At 44.5% G+C, this 12,351-nt stretch overlaps 1 protein-coding gene across 3 annotated transcripts in view; it reads left to right on the plus strand.

Annotated features, from left to right (window-relative positions):
* The first annotated feature begins 2,245 nt into the window (after window positions 1–2,245).
* LOC133414920 (all-trans-retinol 13,14-reductase-like) overlaps window positions 2,246–12,351 on the plus strand; it is a 61,165-nt gene continuing 51,059 nt past the window's right edge. For 2 of the 3 annotated variants that reach the window (XM_061700636.1, XM_061700637.1), the window contains exon 1: window positions 2,246–2,421. In XM_061700636.1, coding sequence (XP_061556620.1) covers window positions 2,256–2,421 — 166 coding nt within the window. In that variant the 5' untranslated portion in view covers window positions 2,246–2,255. Of the gene's footprint in view, window positions 2,422–6,136; window positions 6,237–12,351 lie in introns of those variants that run through there. The other variant, XM_061700638.1, reaches the window with a different exon arrangement.

Raw genomic sequence — 12,351 nt, forward strand, 5'->3', positions numbered from 1 at the left:
CCATCAATTGTCCCAGACCCGAACGGTCAAATGGTCTTCTGTTGGTGAGCAGAGACAAGTCTTTGTCGGTGAGAGTCTTTAGACCGGCTGCGGGTGAAAGTAAATTAACTTAGCATCCGAGTGAGAAACTAGCTGTTCTGTGCCTCAGCTTTGATGAGATGCTTCAGACTGGCTGGTAATTAATTTAGCATCCGTGTGAGAAGCCAGGTTTTCTGTGCTCCTCCTTTGATAAGTGGCTCAGCCTCCCTTAGATGTCTTGTGTACACAGACGGGGTCAGCAGGGTGGCAGAGATTGGGGGTTCCTGGTTGCCATTTATTTGTTCCGTCAGGGCATACTCGCTACAGTTACAAATATCTTTGGAATTTCACAGGCAAATGGCAATTGGGAGGAGGCAGCTTGGAGGTCAGGCACAGACAAATACTAAAGAGGGTGAGGCAGATCCTGAATAGTCAACTGAATGGCAAGAATAAGATCCAGGCCTTTAACACCTATGCCCTGCCAGTAATCACGAGTGAGGGAAGCAGTGATGCGGACTTTGTATCGGTCCGTTGTGGTGAAGAAGGAGCTAAGCTGAAAGGCGAAGCTCTCAATTTACTGGTCGATCTACGTTCCTTCCCTCACCTAAGGTCACGAGCTGTGGGACGTGACCGAAAGAACAAGATCCTGGATACAAGCGACCGAAATGAGTTTGCTCGGCAGGGTGTCAGGGCTGCTGCTCCTCCACATTGAGAGGAGCCAGATGAGGTGGCTGGGGCATCTGATTCGGATGTGTTCCGGGCACGTCCCACCGGGAGGAGACCCCGTGGACGACCCAGCTCCCAGCTGTCCTCGGGATCCCCCCGGAAGTCCTGGATGAAGTGGCTGGGGGAGAAGGAAGTCTGGGCATCCCTGCCCCCACGATCCGACCTCCGATAAGTGGAAGCAAATGGATGGATGGATGGATATTCAAGAAGAAGAATCACCTTTGTTGTCATGAACATGTATGTATGTACACGAAATTTGTTCTCTGCATTTTACCCATGACAGTGAACACACACATTAGTGGAACACACTAAAGCAGGACCAGCTCAGACACTGATAGTGTCTGACTGAAGGACACCACAGCCGTGAGGCCGGGGGATGTTGGCGGACGGTCCAGTCGAGGTTTTGAACCTAGGTCCCCCATGGCAGTAGGGGATGATCTTAACCATTGGGCCACGGCTGCCCAAGAGCTTCTCCATGGCATGTCAGGATTTCAGTGATGAATCTTAACAATACACTTAAATCTCAAGTTCTTTCTCAGCAAATGTTTGCAATTCATAACACGAAACTTGCATCTTGCAACTTGTTAATTGTTTGCTTTAATTTTTGCAGTACAGAGTATTTTCAGTATTTGAGCAGTTAAAGCACATGACCAAGGTAGCTTCTGTTACACAGCTATGTCTCACCGTTTTGCTAAAAAATAATAATAAAATAATAGCAAAAATAATAGCACACACTGTTCAACGCACTTCTTTCTAGTGTTGTGCAACAATAGACTTACTTATGAGACCTAAATGCCTTTCTTAACATTTAATTTCTCATAGTATTCCTTCATGGCAACAGGAATATTTTACCCTAGTATGGTACTAACTTGTTGCATTTCTTGTAAACAGTTGTGATTAAATGTGTAACTCCTAAGATATTGTACCAACTTGTATTTGCAATTTGGAGCCTCGTGGCATTTGGAATGAAAAAAAAAATCATGCGGACTAACTCAGCACCAAATGACCAGGAGTGTATTACAGTTTATAAAGTGTCTTTGTTCGCTAGAATTAAGTTTGAAGTCACAGTTTGATTTTCAGTAAGAAAATGCCCTAAGGGACTTCAATAATGACCACTAAATTAGTAATGGTTTTACTTATTTGTGTGACTTCACACTGATGAAGGGATTAACAACTTGGTTTCTGTTTTCTGGGAGTCTCGTGTCCATGGTGCATATAATATGATGTCTTTCCTTTTCTTTGTCATACTATAATTTTAAAAATGTCAGGGGTTACTTTATTTAATATCCTCTCTTATTCTTAAATGGCATCTCTCTTTCCGTATGCTTCACCCATTACATTCCTTATGAATGAATGCCTTATTCTTGGCTATGTCATTTGCTTTCTGAAATGTTTTACTTCATACTATATTTAAACTCCGCCTCATCACTGGTCCCTCTTCATCCTCAACATTCCATCATTTCATTATTTGTGATTTCAGTAGGCTGTAGTGTGCATAGCTCTCCACTACAATGTGGTGGTGGCTGTTTTCCATATTGAGCAGTATGTTGTTTGTCTTAGTTATCGTGATATTCCTGACCATTGGGCAGCGCTACAAGGTTTTTAGTGAGACGTGCCTTAGGCCGCCAGGACCCTTGGTTAACGATGACAAAAAGAGGGATGACAGGCTCAAGAGAGGTAAGAGCCATATTTTCTGACATTTTCTGATGTACAGTAAATAATCAATCGTCCTCTTTATTGTCTGCTCTTTCAATATACATTTAGTGTATAAGAGTCATAATATTAACATTGCCAAATTATTAAAGGCAGGCCTTTAACAAATTTCAGTGTTCAAATAAGCAGCCTTGGGATATCAAATACATTTCAGATAAATTAAGACATTAATTTATTTAAATTGAAATGTTGCTCCTGTATAAATAAGACTGGACCCGATCAAGTTTTTATTTATTTACCCATATCCTCATACCCCCACACCAGACGTGAACCTACGTGCAAAGCTGACAAATCTTTTCAGTGGAGGAAGGATCCAGCAGCACGACTACAGGGAGGCACAGTGGGAAAAAGGCAAAATATTAGCCCGAGCAGACTATGCATTTGTTATGCAAATGGTTTGGTATACAAAATTGTTAAATACTTTAGTCCTTATGTATTGAAAGCATCATTGATTCTTGTTGTCGCTCACCATCAGATAATGATCATCTCTGTGACCTGACTTGGTGATTTAAACTCTAAGCAATTGAGGGAGACTTGCATATTATTTGATTTGATTATGTGAACAAATGAGCGGGATTACTCTAAGAAAGCGTAAACCCTCCAACAGGGTGTGCGTGTGTGTGTGTGTGCGTGTGTGTGTGTGTGTGTGTGTGTGTGTGTGTGCGTGCGTGTGTGTGTGCGTGCGTGTGTGCGTGCGTGCGCGGGTGGGCGTGCGTGCGTGCGTGTGTGTGTGTGTGTGTGTGATTTATGGCATTTTCTTGCGTGGATGTGTGTGTGTGTGTGTGCGTGCGTGTGTGCGTGCGTGCGCGGGTGGGCGTGCGTGCGTGCGTGCGTGTGTGTGTGTGTGTGTGATTTATGGCATTTTCTTGCGTGGATTGCTTTTGTATTTTAAGAACATAACACGTGTTATGATGATGATGATGTTGATTATAATTATTAGCAGCAGGATCAGGGTTGAAGGTCACCAGGAGAAGGGTTATTGTGGGAATGGGTGACCCCATGGTGGCAGTGAGGAGCTGGTGTTGGTTTTGGAGAACGAGGAGGAGGAGGAAGATGTGGTGGTGTTATTGGGGGAGAAGCAAGAGAATGGAACAGGAAGCAATAATAACCAGACAGGTAGAGATGGCTTGTGTAAGGCTGCCATATTGGGTAGGCAATTGTATTATGTATACAGTGTATAAAGCAAAAATTATGAGACCTCAAATCACGGGCACCGCTCATTGCTTCGTTGCAAGGTAGGAGGAACAAAAAAAAATTTGTTCTTCGGTAGTGCGCACTGGGGGCCTCTCCATCTAAATTCCCTCGCTGAATTTTTTTAAACCGGAGTGCCTGGAGAAAACCCACGCAGGTATGGAGAGAACATGCAAACTCCACACAGGCGCGGCCGGGGATTGAACCCCGGTCCTCAGAACTGTGAGGCAGACGCTCTAACCAGACGATCACCGTGCCGCCGCTGTATGTGTCAGTTTCATATAATTTGATCAATAACAGTAAAGACATGTACCACAGAATTTCCTTTTGAAAATCAACTAAATTTACTGATATGAGTATTTGAAGTATTGGCCATCAAAAGCTCATAACTGTTTCTAAGAAAACAAACAAACAAACAAACAAATCTAAAGTTATATTTTTGTATCTTTTAATGCCAAAATGTCTTTACCGTTAGATGTCTGAAATGAAGTTTCATGATTTGCAACATGTTTTTTGAAGATGCTCATGATATTTTTTTATCTTTTCTTATTGCGTAATACGCCTTTTCCATGAAAACTAACACAAATGCATCTTCTGTCTTCAGAGTTCCTTTTTTGGGTTCTTTTACACTTATTCCAATGAAGTTGGGATGTTGTGGAAAACGTTACTAAAAACAGGATACAATGATTTGTAAATCATATTTAGTGTTCAAACTGATGAACATTATTGTTTTTTTTGCAAAGAATCTCTCATTTTGAATTTGATGCCTGCATCAAGTTCCCCAAAAACTGGGACAGGCGCAACCAGAAACTGGCAAAGTTGAGAAATGCTCAAAAACACCTGTTTCAAACATTGTACTTGTGAAAAGGTTAATTGGAAATAGGTGACTGTCAAGATCAAGATACGGCACGGTGGTCGTCTGGTTAGAGCGTCAGGCTCACAGTTCTGAGGACCCGGGTTCAATCCCTGGCCCCGCCTGTGTGGAGTTTGCATGTTCTCCCCGTGCCTGCGTGGGTTTTCTCCGGGCACTCCGGTTTCCTCCCACATCCCAAAAACATGCATTCATTGGAGACTCTAAATTGCCTGTAGGTGTGACTGTGAGTGCGAATGATTGTTTGTTTGTATGTGCCCCGCGATTGGCTGGCAACCAGTTCAGGGTGTACCCTGCCTCCTGCCTGTTGACAGCTGGGATAGGCTCCAGCACGCCCGCGACCCTAGTGAGGAGAAGCGGCTCAGAAAATGGATGGATGGATGACTGAGAAAACCATTGTCAGTTAACACAATTTGCCGCTACGTCCACAAATGCAAGTAAAAACTCAACCATGCAAAGTGAAAGCCATATACTGTATCAACGACACCCAGAAACACTACCGGCTTCTCTGGGCCTAAGTTCATCTGACTGACGCAAAGTGGGAAAATGTGCTGTGGTCTGACGGTCGAGTCAGACCACAGCAAACTCTTGACTCGACTTGCTTGAAATTTAGCGGCGACTCGACTTGGGACTACCGATCAATGCAAACTCGAACTAGCAGACATTCCAACAGCTTCTTCCCTCTTGCAATCAACTTCTTAAACAGCTAACCTACGATTCCATTGCAACATGCCGCCAATTTTTTTTGTCTTGAGTTTGTTGTCACATTTCTGTCAGGCCAATTATACATACTTGTGCACTCACTGTAGTAGTCTCGCCACGCTGCACTATTTGCATATCTGTTGTTGACCAATACTGGCCACTCATGCCAGAGTAGCATCTGCCCAACTTGCACACTGACTGAGTAGTATCTGCAACATTTGCACAATCAACATTGTCCCAGATTATCGCGCTACTCGTAACTTTAAACTGCATACACTCCTTGAAGTCTCGACGCCCTTTGCACAATGGTCATTGCACCAGACTATTGCTATATTAGTCATTCAAGCTGCTGTCATTGCTAGAGAACTGCATCTTTTTGCACAATTGTCAAAAAAAAAAATAATAATAATAATTGTACCGGCATTACCAGATAACTAGCAACCCTTTATTGCTCAGTGACTGTTTTTCTCAATGTCTTTATGTCTCAAAAGTGTACCTTGTATGTTTTTTGGACATACTTGGCAAATAAAGATGATTCTGATTCTGACATCTGCACTAGTGCTCACTTCAACCTGTGAAAATATTAGAAGGATTGCGCCAATATGTTGGATTTTATGGACGTTAAGCATTGTCCTCGCCATAACTTTCACGGTGATCAGTCAGTTTTCCACCACACATAGCGCTTTGCATTTTGACCAAAAAAATTCAACTTCAGGCTCATCTGACCAAAGCACTTCTTGCAAATGTTTGGGGTGTTCCCTTCATGGTTTGTGGCAAACTACAAAGGGGCCTTCTGAGGCCATTGTTTCAACAATGGCTTGCTTCCTCCTCCTCCTGCCACTCTTACATAAAGGCCAGATTTGTGGTGTGTAAGACTTATAGTTATAGACAGATTCTCACACCTGGGCAGTGGATTTATGCAGCTCCTCCAGAGTGACAATGTGCCTCTTGGCTGCTTTTCTGACCAGTGCTCTCCTCGTTCGCTCTGTCACTTTAGGTGGATGGCCATGTCTTGGTAAGTTTGCAGTTATGCCATACTTTTTCCCTTTTTGGATGGATTGAACAGGGCTCCTTGAGATGTTTAAAGCTTGGGATCTTTCTTTTATAACATAACCCTGTTTTAAACCTCTCCACAATTTTATACCTGATCTGTCTGGGGAGTTCCTTAGTCTTCATGATGCTGTTTTTCACTAGTTTTCTCTATCAAACTACTGAGACCTCAAAACACGTATATTTGTACTAAGAGTACATTTTACATAAGTAAACTCTATTTACTAATAAGGTGATTTCTGAAGGCAATTGATTGCACTAGATTGTATTTTGGGGTATCAAAGTACAGGGGGCTGAATACAAATGCACACCACAATTTTCAGGTTTTTATTAGCTTTTTTTCCATTTACGTTGTACTTTCTTTCTTTTGAGCATTTTGTTGCTAATCAGATGCTTTGGCTTGAGGAGAAGGCAGAGAGCTGCCTCCAGCAACACATGAGTTCGCTGAATGAAATTAGTCCCCTTGATGCCTCAATTTATAATAAAAAAATACATAAAAAAATAAATGTCACTTTTTGCCTTCTTGCAGATGCTAAATTAAGTGGAGAATGCTAATTTTATTCTAGCACATAGAATAGATGGAAAATTAGGTATGGTACTGATTTGCGACAACAGGAAATAAAGGTAGTAATAAACATTTTAAAAATCACATTATCCTATCTCAGGTACATGATTCGGTGCATTAATTTGAACAAAATAATGTTTGCATAACAACAAACGAAGAACTCAACAATCACAACCAGAACCAGAATCATCTTTATTTGCCAAGTATGTCAAAAACACTAACAATTTGTCTCCGTTAGTTGGAGCCGCTCTTGTACGACAACAGACAGTCAATTGACAGAGAATAGTTTTGAGACATAAAGACATAAAACAATTTTTTTAAAGTCACTGAGCAATAAAAGCTTGCCAGTAATGTGGTCATGCTGGTACGTTTTTTTCTTTTCTTCCACAAACAGCTGTCTTTGCAGTACAGTCTAATTTACAAACATGCAATGCAACAATACAACAGTGTCTCTTACATATTTCACTCACAAATTCACATGAAACTTTTTTTGTGTGAGTAGCAGCCGATGAAGGCATGTCGACGATGTCTCTCTCATCAGCGCTGCTGCTGCTGTCAGCTTCAACTTTGCTGCTGCTTTCATCAGCTAGTATGAATAAAAACAACAACAATGGAATCACTACTGAAAAGTATGCACCATAGAAATGTTTTATTTGCATTATATTCATTATTATATTACAGCTATTATAATCCTGTTGTTTCCATTACCAGGGTTTAGAATGTATTCCTCATCACTGTCAGACAGGACACTGTCATCCCTCTCCACTGGTGGGATCCTGTGTTTTAAGTTTCCATCAAACTTGGATGCATTCATAGTTTCAATTCTGGAAGAAAAAAAAAATATGGCAAACATTGCATTGATATACCCAAATGTAATTTTTTTTATAATGATCACGTGCAGAAAATGTAAACAAACGCTAAAAGTCATCTAAATACTACAGCATGAGCCACTATGGCTACTTTCAGCAGCCTTAACTGCAAAAATATCAGTCAAAGTTAGCCGATACCGATAGTTTAACTGGAGAAGCAGTCAATAAGCAGCGGTGTATTTTTAGCTTTTGAACAACTTACCTCAAATAGGGCAAATCCTTCACTTGGACCTTGTGTATGGAGTGGCATTAGCATCCTTCACCCGGAACTAGTTACAACTTTGAACCATGCCTGAAAAAGTGTTCTAGGTATGTCGCGAATATGTATGAGCAGGCACTGGAGGAATACATGTGCTCTTTTCAATGCAAAATAAATGGAAACGGATTTGTGATGAAGTCGACAATTGGCATCAAGGGGCGTCAAGCTCTATTTCTGAGCTTTGGTAAATGAGAACTTGTAAAAGGGGGAAAAAAGCCAGGTGGTGAGTAGGATTTCTAACAATTTTTCGACCCACACTGTGGTTATACTGATGTGCTTTTGTTTTGAAGGCCTGACTTTACAAACTACAGGATGTTTTTGTTGCTGATGCTGAAGTGTTGCCGACTCACATTAAATGACTAATAACATAAATAAATACATAAATAAAAACAGCTAATTCCAAAGAGTTCACATCAGTGGCGTCGCTAGGCCTATTTTAGTGGGGATTCAGTCTCCACAATCCCCCCTCCAGGATTCGCTCAGCACCAACATTCCCCGCAACCGCTGCACTCTTCGACCAGCCACAAATTAAATTGTCTTCAAATAAACATTCACATGAATGAACGTCCATTCTTATATTGTTTAAAATGAAAAACATGAATATTTGAACCTGTTGATTATTTGCAGAGGTGGGAGAAAGTGACATGTGTCAAGTCATACATAACCTTCAAGTCTCAAGCAAGTCCCAAGTCGAGTCGCCGCTAAATTTCAAGCAAGTCGAGTCAAGAGTTTGCTGTGGTCTGACTCGACCGTCAGACCACAGCACATTTTCCCACTTTGCGTCAGTCAGATGAACTTCGGCCCAGAGAAGCCGGTAGTGTTTCTGGGTGTCGTTGATACAGTATATGGCTTTCACTTTGCATGGTTGAGTTTTTACTTGCATTTTTGGACGTAGCGGCAAATTGTGTTAAGTGACAATGGTTTTCTCAGTCATCCATCCATCCATTTTCTGAGCCGCTTCTCCTCACTAGGGTCGCGGGCATGCTGGAGCCTATCCCAGCTGTCAACAGGCAGGAGGCAGGGTACACCCTGAACTGGTTGCCAGCCAATCGCGGGGCACATACAAACAAACAATCATTCGCACTCACAGTCACACCTACAGGCAATTTAGAGTCTCCAATGAATGCATGTTTTTGGGATGTGGGAGGAAACCGGAGTGCCCGGAGAAAACCCACGCAGGCATGGGGAGAACATGCAAACTCCACACAGGCGGGGCCAGGGATTGAACCCGGGTCCTCAGAACTGTGAGGCTGACGCTCTAACCAGACGACCACCGTGCCGTATCTTGACAGTCACCTATTTCCAATTAACCTTTTCACAAGTAAAATGTTTGAAACAGGTGTTTTTGAGCATTTCTCAACTTTGCCAGTTTCTGGTTGCGCCTGTCCCAGTTTTTGGGGAACTTGATGCAGGCATCAAATTCAAAATGAGAGATTATTTGCAAAAAAGTACGGCCCGCGGCCCAGAATCGGCCTATCAGGTGGTCCGATCCAACTCACAGGCATTGTTCTGCTCATTGTTCTGCTCATCAGGCATGTTTTAGTTCATTTATACAAACATACACCTTTTATTTTGACATAAGCACCATAGAACCGGAAGTGATGTGACTCACGTGACGTGCATGTAGCTGAGAGAGAAACGTGTGACGCAGCGGAGCACGCCTCCAATCCATATGCAGTAAGAGTGAAACTTTGCGTGAAGCAATGCCGATATATGTATCATATCATGTATCGTTTCTTACGTAATTTCATGTGCAAATGTGCACAGGTGCAGTTAAAAACAAGTTTGTGAAGTTCCTTGGGACATGATATTGAAGCCCAGATAAAAATGGTTGGGTTACACCACACCAACAAATCATGCGAGTGACTCACTGTGGCAGCGACCCCTGACAGGAAAAAGCTGACAATCACTTCTTTAGTGAGTTGTACGCTACAAGCTAATTTCATGCATGCTAATAGTGAGAGAGGGGCTGCTAATTATTTGTGCTGACTAATGCTAATTATACAGAACCATTGTTTGTGTTTTCAGCTTTTTATCGCAAGATATTGAGTAACTATTAATTCTAATAATTCCATCCATCCATTTTCTGAGCCGCTTTTCCTCACAGGGGTCGCGGGCCTGCTGGAGCCTATCCCAGCTATCATCGGGCAGGAGGCGGGGTAGACCCTGAACTGGTTGCCAGCCAATTGCAGGGCACATACAAACAAACAACCATTCGCACTCACATTCACATCTACGGGCAATTTCAAGTGTCCAATTAATGCATGTTTTGGGTATGTGGGAGGAAACCGGAGTGCCCGGAGAAAACCCACGCAGGCACGGGGAGAACATGCAAACTCCACACCGTGCCGCACGGTGGCTGACTGGTTAGAGCGTCGGCCTCACAGTTCTGAGGAGTGGCCTGTGTGGAGTTTGCCTGTTCTCCCCGTGCCTGCGTGGGTTTTCTCCGGGCATTCCGGTGTCCTCCCACATCCCTTCTGCCAGGTGATTCCGCCAGACATTCCCAGCAGACCCTCACGATACGTTTGGGCCTGCCACGTTGCACCGGCATCTTCCTCCACCATCGGAGCCAACTCACCACCAGGTGGTGATCAGTTGATAGCTCTGCCCCGCTCTTCACCCGAGTGTCCAAGACATGCGGCCGCAAGTCCGATGACACGACCACAAAGTCGATCATCGAACTGCGACCTATAGTGTCCTGGTGCCAAGTGCACGTGTGGACACCCTTATGCTTGAACATGGTGTTCATTATGGACAATCCATGATGAGCACAGAAGTCCAATAACAGAACACGGCTCGGGTTCTGATCAGGGTGGGGGGGCTTTCCTCCCAATCACGCCCTTCCAGGTCTCACTGTCATTGCCCACGTGAGCATTGACGTCCCCCAGCAGAACGATGGAGTCCCCAGCGGGAGCGCTCTCCTGCACCACCTCCAAGGACTCCAAAAAGGGTGGGTAATCTCAACTGCTGTTTGGTGCAAAGGCACAAACAACAGTCAGGACCCGTCCCCCCACCCGAACCCAGAGGGAGGCTACCCTCTCGTCCACTGGGGTGAACCCCAACGCACAGGCACCGAGCCGAGGAGCAATAAGTATACCCACACCTGCTCGGCGCCTTTCACCGTGGGCAACTCCAGAGTGGAAGAGAGTCCAACCCCTCTCGAGAGGACTGGTACCAGAGCCCAAGCTGTGCGTGGAGGCGAGTCCGACTATATCTAGTCAGAACTCGACCTCACACACCAGCTCGGGCTCCTTCCCTGACATTCCACGTCCCGAGAGCCAGCTTCTGTAGCCAGGGGATCGGATCTCCAAGGTCCCCGCTTTCGCCCACCGCCCAGCTCGCACTGCACCCGACCCCTATGGCCCCTCCCACAGGTGGTGAGCCCATGGGAAAGGGGACCCACGTTACCCTTTCCCGGCCGGGCCCCATGGGTGCAGGCCCGACCACCAGGCGCTCGCCTTCGAGCCCCACCTCCAGGCCTGGCTCCAGAGGGGGACCCCGGTGATCCGCGTCCGGGCAAGGGAAACATGAGTCCATTTTTTGTCGTCATCATAAGGGGTCTTTGAGCCGTGCTTTGTCTGGTCCCTCACCTAGGACCTGTTTGCCTTGGGTGACCCTGCCAGGGGCATAAAGCCCCAGACAACGTAGCTCCTAGGATCATTGGGACACACGCTAAACTACAAACAAAAAAATCACTCGTTTCGAGGTTCAAAGATATAATTGCAAAAATGGCTGTGACAAGGATCATGGGCTGAAGGCCGGCTCGCGTGAATCGACCAAACGGACAAAGACACTCTGGCACCAGACAAGGGAGACAGACTATTTAAGCACACGAGGGTAATGGGGCACAGGTTGAGACAATCAGGCCCGACACATGAAGAAGGGCAAGTGCTCTGAAAGGAGAGAAAAGTTAGTCTTTCAAAATAAAGCAGGAACTGACCAGACAAAAGACCCCAGACAGGACAAACCTCACCACAGTGTGACAGGATTATTTCTACCTTCTTTTTATTATTTTCTGTTACCAGGAACTCTTTGAGGGGGCGGGCTGTACTGATGAACATTGATTGATTTACAGACCTCTGTAGGCGTTTACTTTTTCATTCACAGCGCTACAATTATGCAGTATTATGCAAGGCTCCAAATAAGAGGATTAAAATACATTGAAAAGCAAAACTTCTAATCACTGATCGAGCGTGATGATGGCAGACCTTGCCTCATGGGCTCGCAGCGAGATATGCTAACGCCCTGGCCAAGTGGCCGTGTGCGTCTTTGTCGGCCGGGGCTGAGGGGCATGAGGCTTCCAAACACCAATCTTTACGTTTTCCCACTGAGCCACACTTGGTGGACAAGGAGCAGGCTTGACACACGCTATGCTCGCCAAGTTTAG

The sequence above is a fragment of the Phycodurus eques genome, chromosome 16 (assembly GCF_024500275.1).
Source record: "Phycodurus eques isolate BA_2022a chromosome 16, UOR_Pequ_1.1, whole genome shotgun sequence".
NCBI lineage: Eukaryota > Metazoa > Chordata > Actinopteri > Syngnathiformes > Syngnathidae > Phycodurus > Phycodurus eques.